Source organism: Panthera leo, chromosome B2 (assembly GCF_018350215.1).
Source record: "Panthera leo isolate Ple1 chromosome B2, P.leo_Ple1_pat1.1, whole genome shotgun sequence".
Taxonomy (NCBI): Eukaryota; Metazoa; Chordata; class Mammalia; order Carnivora; family Felidae; genus Panthera; species Panthera leo.
The window spans coordinates 30,353,341-30,364,509 of NC_056683.1; the positions used below are offsets into that span (position 1 = coordinate 30,353,341).

The following is an 11,169-nucleotide window of genomic DNA, read 5'->3' on the forward strand; positions in this document are numbered from 1 at the left end:
CCATTTCAGTACTCCCCCTGGGTCTTCTGCCACCTAAACCCCCAGCTGGACGGCGTCAGGAAGGACACTGAGTGGCGGTATGTCTCACTTTGTAGTGATATATTTAGGATTTGGTGTGACACAGTTATTTATTGCTGAGTGTGCAAACCCCTAACCCCAGAGTGGAGACTGCAAGCTCCAATGCTTCCCCATACTGCCTGTCTCAGCTGCCAGTCCCTCTGAACTGGCCCTCCTTCCAATACTGCCTGCACCATTCCCACTTCCCCTGGCTCCTGGGAACACCCAGACCCTCCCTGCAGGCTCCCTGTCACCTGGGGTCCCTATCCACACCCCCAATCCACCCACAGAACAGTCCCATTCTCCTCTAGATGGCTCAGATCCCAAGATCTAAGGGGATCTCTTGGGGCTCCAACCACCCTCTAACCCTAGTCAGAAGTCTGTCTGTCCTGCCTCTGGTCTCCTCCAGCCCTGGGTAGTTTTGAAAGGTAAAGAGGACCCTTTAGTCTTTATTTGTTACCACCACACTTTTTTTTTTTCTTTTAAAAAGTAGAGGTGGAAAGAAAAAAAACGAAAGTGGGGGAAACGTAAAAGCAAAAAGTAACAACAGCTGGTGAATTCAAGGGCAATATCCCCATTGTCCATAAACAGATACCCTAAACGGCTCTATTCTCCCCTGTGTGTGAAGGGGGGGCCCTGTGCCCTCATACCCTGGGGTTTATTCCCCATCCCTGAGGTCCCTGTGCTTACAATCTGGGTCATGGCCCCCACTCTTCTCCTAAAGGCCACACTATCTTCACCCTTGCTCCCACCCCATTCAGGGTGGGGGCACTACGGTCACCCCCTATCCCGCAGTCACAGCCCCTTTCCTGGATCTCCCCTCCACTCCTCACCCTCCCTCTCCAACTTCTCGCCCTCCAAGTCAGTGGCCTCCTCATCCCCACTGGGCTCCCGGAGGCTGACAACCAGCACTAGGGCCTGTAGGAGACCAAAGAGGCAGGCAAAGTGCAGGGGGTGAGCAGTAAGTAGGCTCAACACAGCATGGAGCCCATGCAGGGCAGCCAGGAAGCACAGCAGCCCATGCAGCCAGAGGCCCAGGGGTCCACGCAGGCCCAATGCGTCCAAAGCTGCCCTCAGAGGCCTTGAGCACAGCCCCAGCAGTGCTGAGGCCAGCAGCTCCAGCAGGTGCAGAGTCAAGTTGGTTGAGATCTGCAGACACTCCTCTGGGCCCCCCAGGTACTGCAAGGGAGCCCCTGCTCCCCCATCTGGATCCCCCCGTAGCCAGCCCAGCAGTTTCTGATGCCGCCCTGGCTTCTCCACTGGGACTTCAGGCCCGGTGGGGCTCAGTCCCCCTTCAGGGGACACTCCAGATCTCCTGGTGCCACTTGAGTCCACAGGATCCGGTCCAAGTTTGGGAATGGTCCCTCCAGTCTCCAGTCTCCCAGACTCTTGAGTGTTAGAGATAGTCTTGTCCCACTTGAGGGAATCCATTCTTTTGCTCCCCAGTTGCTCATCTTGGGACTCCCTGCTTGGCTGTGGAGGAGCCCCACAGCTCCTCCGTACCCCTGGGTCTTTGGCCTTGGGAGGCCCCACATCTCCCATGGTTTCTGGGGCACTATCCCAGTCACTCCCTGAATTCTCAGAGGAGCTGTCCACTGGTCTGGGTTCTGGGGCAGGCAGGTCAGGTTTCATTGGTTTCCGGCGGCCCCAGGGGCGAGGTAGCCAGCCACCAAGTCGTCGCAGGAACATGGCTGGGATGTGTAATGAGCCCCCAAATTCTGCGGCTGCTTCCTAGCACTGCTTAGATTCTCAGGTTTAGGGGCTGTCTCCTCAAAAGCCAGGATCTGTTCAAGCTCAGAAGAACTGTTATCTTTTTGGTGATTCCTACTCTGAAATCAGAAGTGGCTCCACACTTTCCTGAACGGTCGTGCAGCTTCAAGTGTGACAAGCAGCTTGTTTCCTTTTCAGTTCTGAGGTAAAGAAGGGAGGCACATCCAAATTCATTCACCACCACCACCACCACCACCCCCCCCCCCCCACCCCACCACACAAGATTCAGAACAAGAATCTCAGGATCTGACAAGGCCTGGGTCACCCCCACGGTGACCTCCCTGCGTTTCCGGGTTTCCTTTCCTGCAGGCAGCACCCCAAGTTTCACTCACCAAGGCCACGCCCCAAGGTGCCCCAGAAACTGGGGAGGCGGTGCTCCATCCAAGAAGGAAGGAAGGTGGCCCTGGGTTCTCAGTTGCTCCCAATCTGGAGAGTCCTGAACTGCTGACCTAAGGGAGCTCAAGAATAGGCAGTCTCCTATTGGGGGGTTAGGAGAGAGGTGTTGAGCAAACTCCACTCAGCAGCGTTCTTCCTTTGATTTAGAGACCTATGAATCCTACAAAGCGGCCCGACCGGGTCCCAAGCACGCAGCTGAGACGCGGCCTCCGCAAGGTCAGGCCAGAAATATCTTGGGAGATCCTCGTCTCGAGGCCAAGCGCGGGCCTGCCTGGGGATCTAGGCGTCCGGGAGCTGTGCGCTGCGACCCCTCCCGGGCCCGGCGTCGGGGCCGCGGCCTCACCAAGCCTTCTGGAGCCGCAGAGCCCGGAAGCAGCTGCACCGGGGCTGGAGGGACAGACGGGGGCGGAGCCCGAAGCTCGCGGGGCGGACCCTGCGGATCCACCGCCCCCCGCGCCCCCGCGCCTTTAGTACGCGCCACTCCGCAGGGCGCGAGTGGAGATCAGGCAGGGCCAGGGCCTGAGTGTAAACCTAGCCCCCCATTTTCGTCGCCCACAGGTGCTCCCCTAAACTCGCCCGCTCCCTTTAGTCCCCTGCCCTTTGGTTCTTCCCTGCAACACCCCCCACCACCACCACTCCTTCTCATGTCCAGGACTTCATGGAAGGGTTTTCCGAAAAAGAAAGGTGCTTTTCTGGGACTCGTGTAGCTCTTCCCTGCCGTTCTACGCAGATTTTACTTCCTGGATCTGACAACAGTGAGCTCTCCATGTGCCTGGCACCTGGCATGAGCAGCGGGAAGGAGGGGGAAGAGGGAGGGAAAGACAAGTGCAAACAGAATGTGCTGCTTGCCCTGTTTTCAGATAGTAAAATGAAGAACCTTGACTTAAAGGTTACATTTGGGAGGCCAGAGTTCTGGCTCTAGGTTAGCTAACATAGTAGAGGCTGTATATTCCTAGGCCCTCCCACCCATTGGCCTCTTCCTGCAAGATCCTACCTATTCTCATGACCTCTGTCGGCCTTCCCAGGTTTCCCCTAACACCATGCATTTTATATTGATCACATAGCCACCTCCTCCTCTATGAGCAGGTTGGGAATTTTTTTTATTACTCTTCTTAGCACGTAGTATACGAACTTGTTTAAAATCAGTGATTGAATAAAAACAATGATTGAATTGGCTAGAGTAGTCAGGAGATCCTTCCTGGGGTAGGTGAGACTTGCATAGAACTTGGGCCATTCCTGGTTCAGGGGACTCAAAGAATAGGTGGGGCATTCCAGGCAGGAGCTAGGACGTAGAAGTGAACCAGACTGGCAAGGAGGTGACCCTATTTACGCCACCTGGCTGAGGTGGGACTTGCGTGTGGCCCCTAGGCTTGTTTGGTTTTCCCACAATAGCTTCCAGAAAAGTGAATAAAACACAAAAGAGGGAGAAGATTGATTTATTTTTCAATGCTCAGCCCCTCTCTCCCAAAGGCAGAGCCCACTAAACAAAACCTGAGGATCTAGAAACTGGGCAGACCCCAGGAAGTAAAAGCCAAAGTACGTATGTCCAAGTTCAGACTTAGCAATAGACCATGATCAGACCTTACCAAGGTCACAACTCAAGGTTCATGTATGTCCTTAGGTCCCGCTCCCAGGCCCTGTCCTTCTCCTCCTGCTTTCTTTCCTCCCTGCGGCTCAGTGTGGTCACCCGAGGGGTTCTCTCCCTCCCAGCCACAGCCCGAGTATCCCGAGCCAGGAAGTGTGTGACTCGGGGTTGGGGCACTGATCTGTAGCCTAGTCCTTCTTGGTCCCTCTTGAGGACAGTGGGGATGGGGTTGGTGCGGCCCTCACCCCGGGGTCCCAGCCCCATTCCAGGCTCCCAGCCTCCCCTCAGCAGCAGCTTGAAGCCTGGGCTGGAGGTGGGCACCCCAAGGGTCAGGTTGGGGGACCTGATATCGCGGGACAGTGACAGCAGGTGAGCAGTGGATGTACAATGGTTAGAGTCTTGGAAGTGGGCATCGCAGGTCTCACAGTACCGGGGGCAGGGTGATTGTGACCTGGAGAGAAAAAAGAGAAAGAGTTGAGGGCAGGGGAAGGGTTGAGGCCTCAGAGGGGGGTGGCAAGGTGGGAAGTCCTTCTAGTCTTTCTGTTAAAAAACAAACTGCCTTCCAATCCACTTAGCAATGAGGGACCCAGAGGGGAACAGCTAGGAGAAGAAATAGCAACCAGGCTTCACAAGCTCTTGGCAAAGCATAATTATTTATAAGGCACTTATTACACGGGAAGCATCGTTCTAGTACTTTACATACATTGGCCCATTAAATCCTAACAACCCTACAACAAAAGTGATCTTATTGCCCCCATTTCTCAGATAAAGAAAATGAGGGACATAAAAGTTAGATTAATTGCCCAAGTAAGTAGTCAGAATTTGGACCCAGGGAGCTCATGTTCATTACTACTCTACTACACTGCCTTATCAGCCTACACTGGGGGACTGGGGAGAGAACCCTTCAGCTCTGTTCTGGACCCTCTGGTATAGAGGGGCTAGGAAAGACAGAACACACTGAAAGAGGCATGGGCTAAGGCTTCCCCTCACCGGTTCTCTTGACTCCTTGTCTCTCCATGGCTCTCTCTGACCATGCGGGCCACCTCAGGGAAGCCTGCTTCTTCAGCCAGCTGAGCAGCATCCTTGCCACCCAGCTCACAGACCCCTACCCAGGCAGCTCCACGGCCCAGGAGATAGCGCACAGCAGCTCCCTGGCCTGCTCGAGCAGCACACATCAAGGGGGTCCACCAGAAGGCATCCCGAGCATTGATGTTGCCCCCAGCTCCCCCTGCCTCACGGGGATCCAACAGCCTTCTTAGTTCTGCCAGGTCACCCTCTTGGGCTGCCCTCAGTATCCACTGGGTCATTTTGTCCTCCGCCTCAAGGGATCTCCTTTGTCCATGTCCTCCTGAGGTTCCTGCAGCAGCTTCCCTCATTATTCTTCTCTTCTTCCTCTTTCTCTTACTGGCAGGTTCAGGCTGAGATCTCTGGGATTCAGGGGCGCTGCTTTCGTCGCCAATCAGGGCCTCATAGAACGCCCGGGCTGCAGCCCCATCCAGGGTGGGCTCCAGCTCTTCAGGCTGTGACTGCTGCTGCCCATCTTTCCAGAGGTCACTGGCACTGGTGGCCGGGGTGAAGGTGATGAGGGAGGGCCTGGACATGGCTCTTGGGTAAACTGGGAGGATGAGACTAGACAAAGGGAGGCTGAGACAAGCAAGCCAATCGCTTCGTGGCTCTGCATTGACCAGAGCCACCTCCGGAGACCTGCTGGGATGAGGAAAAATACTCTTAAAGTCAAAAAACCCTCTCACTCCCTAAGTAAGCCCACAACCTAGGACCCTGCAGGACCTAAGGACCATAGGTCATGTGGAAAAACAGAACCCTACAATAATAGCCCATGCCCCTTACTAAAGGTTAATTTAACAAAGACTCAGTGAGAGTTGCCACCAACCCCATCCTCAACAACAATAAATAAAAACAGCTTCTATCTAAAACTATTTGACCACCAGTTAAGACATACCATTAAGGAAACAATCAGCCTGGCCCTTTAAATCTTCCTTGATCCTATGGTCGGGGTATTCTTCCCAAACAAGAACAGACTTTAACACTTCTACAGGAAGCAAGGAGCTGATTTAAGGGAGAAGCTCCAGTCTTGGTAGTCTCCGTACAGCAAATAGCACTACTTTAAGCAAAGGAGCTGACGATCAAATAGCCACACGACCCCTAACACGCATGCGGGACTGGAAAATAAAAAAACAAAACAACACAAAACATTACTTGAGGACGCAGGCCTGTGCTAAGCGCCAGGTTCAGCTTCCCCACCCTGGGACCTTTTCTAGAGCAACCGCTCAAAATGCCACGTGCTTAAGTAACGCGAGGACAGAGTCTGTCGGTTGGGGTCCTACTTTTACATAACGCCCCCACAATGCCTCTCGCCTCCCTGAATGTGGCCCCCTCTCCGAGCTCATTTTTTTGGAACTGGGAAACCACTCTCTGAGTTAAGAAAGGCTCTGAGTTGGCGGAAGGAAACCTGTGGAATGCACAGAAGCTGTGAAATGAAATGACATCACCCTGCCCCTCACCATTATTCTGACCAGGGTTCGAAGGTCATACTTAGTGCCCGCAGCATAAGGCCCCCTTCAAGCCCTAAGAGGAAATGGAGAAGTGCAAGGGGACAAGCAACAGAATGGCTGGCGCCACCTCAGGTTAGAGCACGGGGCCGTCCCGGTTCTCACATCGCTCACCTCAGCAGAGCCCACCCTACCGACGTCCCTCAGCAGGGAGCCCGGCCTCACCTCCCGCCCGAGGAGACCAGACCCCGGAGTGAAACACAGCGTCCCCCCACCCCGCCACCGCGAAGCCTCCAGTGGCTGGCCTGACTCGGGCGAGGAGCTCGATAGGCAATAAGGACCGGCCGGTTAGCCGGGGATGAGGTCAGTCCCCTGAGTAGGAGAGGAGCGCCTGGGACACAACCTCGCTGCGTGAGGGGAGCTGCAGGAAACCAACCAGCCAGCCAGCCTCGTTCACTTCCCCGCCCCCTCACGGCCCCTCAGTCGCGGGATCCTACGACTATATTTCCCAAGCGCCCCGGCCCAGAACGGGTACTGGACTTCCGCTTCCGGTGGCACCCCGCTGCGCTCGCCCCCGAGCGTCTGGCTCAGGGGCCTCGCGACACAAGGGTCGTGCGTGGGTCATTCTGGGATTCGTAGTTCACCTCTCCCTCGCTTCGCCAGTTTCTTTTTACCGGGGACTCCATCTCCCGGCGTTCGCTGCGGCGCCCGACCCTTGGCGCTTGCGCGTTGCCCTCTCCCCACCCTCCCCGATTTCCACTCCCCCCACCCCACTTCGCCTGCCGCGGTTGGGTCCGCGGCCTGCGTTGTAGCCGTCGCGGTTTCTTGGAAGCGGCAACTCCCCTCCCCCACCCTGGTCCCGGTCCCCGTCCAGCCGGTGAGTCTGAGGTAGTCGCCGCGCCTAGCCCCCTGCCCTTAGGCGCGGCACATGGGGTCTCCGCGCCTTGATGTGGGGGTGGGGAAGGAAGTGACCCGGTCCGGAACCGGGGGAGAGAGGGATGGCCTGAGGGGCGGAGGTGGCATGTGGGGACTCCTGTGAAAGAGACTTCACGGCCACCCCCAGGCCATGAGAGAAAAAGGGTCCCAGCTCTTGCACGGAAAGGATAAACTTCGGGACCCTTGGGAAAGGCGCCAGGGACATGCAGAGACCGTCGGGGTAGGGAGCTCGAGCCTGGGGCTCTGCTGGAGTTGACAGGAAGGGAGAGTGGGCTGGTCTTCTGGAGCGATAGGGATGTGGGTAGGACTGGTGGGTCAAGACTTGTCGGTTTCTTGAAAGCGGTGGGACTCCAAAGAATCTCTGATCTCAGAGAAAAGGGGCTGAGATGTGAATAAGAGGGGCCGGAGAGAGGTGCTCTAGAGTCTGGGATCCTTTAAGAAAAGGTTGCCCCAAATTCTTCCATGGTTAGAGATCTAAGTGTGGGAGGAGGGAGGATACCAGAGGCAGGGTGGGAGAGCTTGGACTTAACTTACACTCTCTTTTTTCCCAGCTGACGTGAAGATGAGCAGCTCAGAGGAGGTGTCCTGGATTTCCTGGTTCTGTGGGCTCCGTGGCAATGAATTCTTCTGTGAAGTGAGTTCTCAGTCTCCCAGCCGTCTCTACACAAAGTTTGGCATTATATTTTCCCACATATTTAGCTTCCACACTCTTCTCTTACAGGCTTCCATAGAAACTTTTCCTGTCAAGGAAGAGTCCCGTCAGTAACTCCCCTCACTAATTTGTGAAGTGGCAAGACTTCCCAGGTCCCAAACCTGTTACCCTCTGTAACATGGGACAAGTCAACCCTTTTATTGTTATTAAAGTTATTATTAGACTGGTACTGGGAGTGCTTCCCTTTGGGGTCTATTAGAATTAAAATGTCACATGTGAAAATGCTTTGTAATGTGGAAAATTGTCTACTGATAATATAAAGGGTCGTAACTATCCACAGGACTGAAGCTGTTGAGTCTCCACTTTCCTTAGAGACCTAGCTGCTCTTAAGGAGAGGACAAAACTGGTTCCTAGGGATGAGGGCAGGAGTAGGAACAGGGCTTTTGAAAGGAATGTGTCTTTAAGTAGGAGATTGTTGTAGCTGCTTATCTGTAGAAAAGAAAAGCCAAAGCTTTTATGGGAAGGCTATGTATCTGAACTGGGGAGAGAGACTCAAGTACTTCTGCTGAGTTGGGGTTGAGGAATAAGGGGAAACCAAAGCAGTTGTGTTAAGAATAAGGCACCGGTTAGAGCAACGTGCCCAAGTCAAAGCTGAGGATTCTGCTGTGGGTTTCATCTTGACTTCTACATCCTGACAGGTGGATGAAGACTACATCCAGGACAAATTCAACCTCACTGGACTCAATGAGCAGGTGCCTCACTATCGACAAGCTCTAGATATGATCTTGGACCTGGAGCCTGGTGAGGCACCCTCAGTGTTGTTTAGTGTGTATATGTTCGTGGTTTTGTTTTTTATTTTTTGTTTTTTTCGTGTTCCTGTTTATCTGCTTCTTGGATTTCCATATTTCCTTTCGGTTCTCTGTCTTTATCCAAAGTCCCCTACGTCATTTTGGTCTCCCATCTGAGTCTTGCCCAGTTTTGTGACTTACACCTCCTGTTCCCACACTCTGGTCCTGTAACTTGGCTCTGTCTCCTAATGCTAGTTTCTCCTTGGGTCACCTTTCCTGCTTTTTTTTTTTTTTTGCCTTGCACCTTTCAGTTTCATCTTCTGCGTTGACATCTTTGCATTTATGTGTTGAGGCGGGGTTGGAAGGGAGAGAGAGCAGAGGCTGAAGAGATGTGGAAAGAAGGCAGAGCTGCCTTGGGTTGGTGGAAGGGTCAGAGGCCCAGGTTTCTGGGTCAAATGCTCAGGTGATGGGTGACTTAAAGATGGGTGCGGGGCGCACTGAGTAGCTGGCAATCCCTGGCAGTGGGTGGGGCATCTAAGAAAGCTGTAAGACAAGTGATTGCAATTGGCCGGGGCTATGTTTCAGATGAAGAGCTGGAAGACAACCCCAACCAGAGCGACCTGATTGAGCAGGCAGCCGAGATGCTTTATGGATTGATCCACGCCCGCTATATCCTCACCAACCGTGGCATCGCCCAGATGGTGAGGCCTCTGCTCCCACTTGACTCCTCTGAGGCAATAAGGGAAACAGAGGTTCCTGCAGCACAGGAGTCAAACGTTTCAACCTTGTCAAGGAATGTAGCCGAGAAGAGGGGAAGAACCCCACAACCTGGCCCTGGGAATTAAATCCTAATTGGGGTTTGTGCTGATTGAGGTGTTTTTGGGGAGGGAGACATGACCTTGGACAGGGAGTTGTTGCAGTCTGCCTTTTCCTTAGGGAACAAACAGCAAATGGCTCTGATGGTCTGTACCCTGCCTAACTGGAGGAAAGGAAGCAGGGGAGTATGAGGGCCTCTCTGGGCCTGCTTAGAAGGGGTCTCTGGACAGAGGCAGGAGTTGGGGACAGAGTGACGTGGCTTGGGCTGAGGAGGGGATTGCCTCTTCTCTTCGAACCTACCCACCAACCCCTTTCATTTTATTCACCTCAGTTGGAAAAGTACCAGCAAGGAGACTTTGGCTACTGTCCCCGTGTGTACTGTGAGAATCAGCCAATGCTTCCCATCGGTGAGTGTTAGAGAAGGGGAAGGAGGCCACATCAAATGGCAGGTCCTCTGGGAAGGAGTTGGGGTTCAGCAAGTCGGGGCCTCTGTGTGGGAGGGAGGTTGGGCAGGGTTGGGGATGCCCGGCCTGCTGAGTCTGGCTGTCTCCCAGGCCTTTCGGACATCCCAGGTGAGGCCATGGTGAAGCTCTACTGCCCCAAGTGCATGGACGTGTACACACCCAAGTCATCGAGGCACCATCACACGGACGGCGCCTACTTCGGCACCGGTTTCCCTCACATGCTCTTCATGGTGCACCCTGAGTACCGGCCCAAACGGCCCGCCAACCAGTTTGTGCCCAGGTGGGGAGCAGGGCTAGAGTCACCACGGGTCGAAGGAAAGGTTCGGGATTCCCCAGAGAGAAGGGAGGACAGGGCATGGTCCTTTCTTGAGGTTTGCTTCTCCCACAGCGAGTGACCTTGGGGAAGGTATTTGATTGCCTGTGCTTCAGTTCCCTTATCCATGAAACGGGGGTGATGACAGTACCTGCCCGATGGAGTGTATTTAAATATACCTGACAGAGTATATTTAATGAGTTGTTTTGAATAATATTTGGCAGTGGAAGTACCATTTAAACGATAACTTTTTGCCATCATCTTGGGCGCTCAGCCTTTTGCCAGGAGAAAGTGTGGTTTATCTTTCTGGAACATCATGTGTACTGGGAAGAACAGTTTGGTGTTCTGTTGAAACAAGTGCACACAGAAGCAAGCAGTCACGTTCCTGTATGTGTGTGTATGTTTACGTATATCCTAGAGTAAGAGTTTTAATGGCTATTTAAGGTATATTTCCCAGTATTCTGGAGGGAAGATGTTTGGGAACCACTGTCCTTAAGCACTTAGCAGACCCATGGAGAAGTTGGGGCGGGGAGGGGGAAGTGCAGGCCACTGGCAGGGCCAGAGTGGGGCTGACCCTACTGCCTCTGATCTGTGCCCTGGCCCAGGCTCTACGGTTTCAAGATCCATCCAATGGCCTACCAGCTGCAGCTCCAAGCCGCCAGCAACTTCAAGAGCCCAGTCAAGACGATTCGCTGATTCCCCACCCATCCTGTCCCTTTGCCTTTAACACCTCTATTCCTTTGCTGCCACCCTTTCAGGAACCCTCTATGGTTTTTAGTTTAAATTAAAGGAGTCATTATTGTGGTGGGAATATGAAATAAAGTGGAAGAAAAGGCCATGAGCTGGTCTGCTGGTGCTTGGGGATGGGGGATGGGAGGGTAG

General features: G+C 53.9%; 3 protein-coding genes across 12 annotated transcripts; 1 reads left to right on the forward strand and 2 right to left on the reverse strand.

The window, feature by feature from the left end:
• Positions 1-46: 46 nt before the first annotated feature.
• CB2H6orf47 (chromosome B2 C6orf47 homolog) lies at positions 47-3,562 on the reverse strand. Its single transcript, XM_042938274.1, has 2 exons — positions 2,160-3,562; positions 47-1,967 (listed from the first exon to the last, which is right to left on the reverse strand). Exon 2 carries the CDS (start codon positions 1,744-1,746, stop codon positions 853-855), a length of 894 nt encoding a protein of 297 aa, XP_042794208.1. The 5' UTR covers positions 1,747-1,967; positions 2,160-3,562; the 3' UTR covers positions 47-852.
• Positions 3,563-3,643: 81 nt separating this feature from the next.
• GPANK1 (G-patch domain and ankyrin repeats 1) lies at positions 3,644-6,835 on the reverse strand. Of its 9 annotated transcripts, XM_042938267.1 has the most exons (5): positions 6,722-6,835; positions 6,331-6,394; positions 5,769-5,988; positions 4,799-5,515; positions 3,644-4,259 (listed from the first exon to the last, which is right to left on the reverse strand). In XM_042938267.1, the coding sequence occupies exons 4-5, from the start codon at positions 5,407-5,409 to the stop codon at positions 3,815-3,817; spliced, it is 1,056 nt and encodes a 351-aa protein (XP_042794201.1). In that variant the 5' UTR covers positions 5,410-5,515; positions 5,769-5,988; positions 6,331-6,394; positions 6,722-6,835; the 3' UTR covers positions 3,644-3,814. The 9 variants fall into 9 exon arrangements, with proteins under 9 accessions (XP_042794201.1, XP_042794200.1, XP_042794199.1 ...); XM_042938266.1 differs by lacking the exon at positions 6,331-6,394 and having other exon boundaries at positions 6,755-6,833; XM_042938265.1 differs by lacking the exon at positions 6,331-6,394 and having other exon boundaries at positions 6,722-6,813.
• On the forward strand, positions 6,170-11,125 carry CSNK2B (casein kinase 2 beta). 2 transcript variants are annotated; one of them, XM_042938275.1, is made up of 7 exons: positions 6,170-6,453; positions 7,806-7,888; positions 8,605-8,707; positions 9,280-9,395; positions 9,842-9,917; positions 10,065-10,254; positions 10,893-11,125. In XM_042938275.1, the coding sequence occupies exons 1-7, from the start codon at positions 6,405-6,407 to the stop codon at positions 10,981-10,983; spliced, it is 708 nt and encodes a 235-aa protein (XP_042794209.1). In that variant the 5' UTR covers positions 6,170-6,404; the 3' UTR covers positions 10,984-11,125. The 2 variants fall into 2 exon arrangements, with proteins under 2 accessions (XP_042794209.1, XP_042794210.1); XM_042938276.1 differs by lacking the exon at positions 6,170-6,453 and adding an exon at positions 6,967-7,195.
• The last annotated feature ends 44 nt before the right edge of the window (positions 11,126-11,169 follow it).

Excerpts from the sequence above, each read along its gene's own strand:
- GPANK1 (XM_042938267.1), bottom strand. The coding sequence starts at position 5,409 with ATGTCCAGGCCCTCCCTCATCACCTTCACCCCGGCCACCAGTGCCAGT. Across the intron at positions 4,260-4,798 it reads ACAAGGAGTCAAGAGAACCG|GTCACAATCACCCTGCCCCC; the intron begins GTGAGGGGAAGC and ends TTTTCTCTCCAG.
- CB2H6orf47 (XM_042938274.1), bottom strand. The coding sequence starts at position 1,746 with ATGTTCCTGCGACGACTTGGTGGCTGGCTACCTCGCCCCTGGGGCCGC.
- CSNK2B (XM_042938275.1), top strand. The coding sequence starts at position 6,405 with ATGGAGAAGTGCAAGGGGACAAGCAACAGAATGGCTGGCGCCACCTCA. Across the intron at positions 7,889-8,604 it reads GCAATGAATTCTTCTGTGAA|GTGGATGAAGACTACATCCA; the intron begins GTGAGTTCTCAG and ends ACATCCTGACAG. Across the intron at positions 10,255-10,892 it reads GCCAACCAGTTTGTGCCCAG|GCTCTACGGTTTCAAGATCC; the intron begins GTGGGGAGCAGG and ends GCCCTGGCCCAG.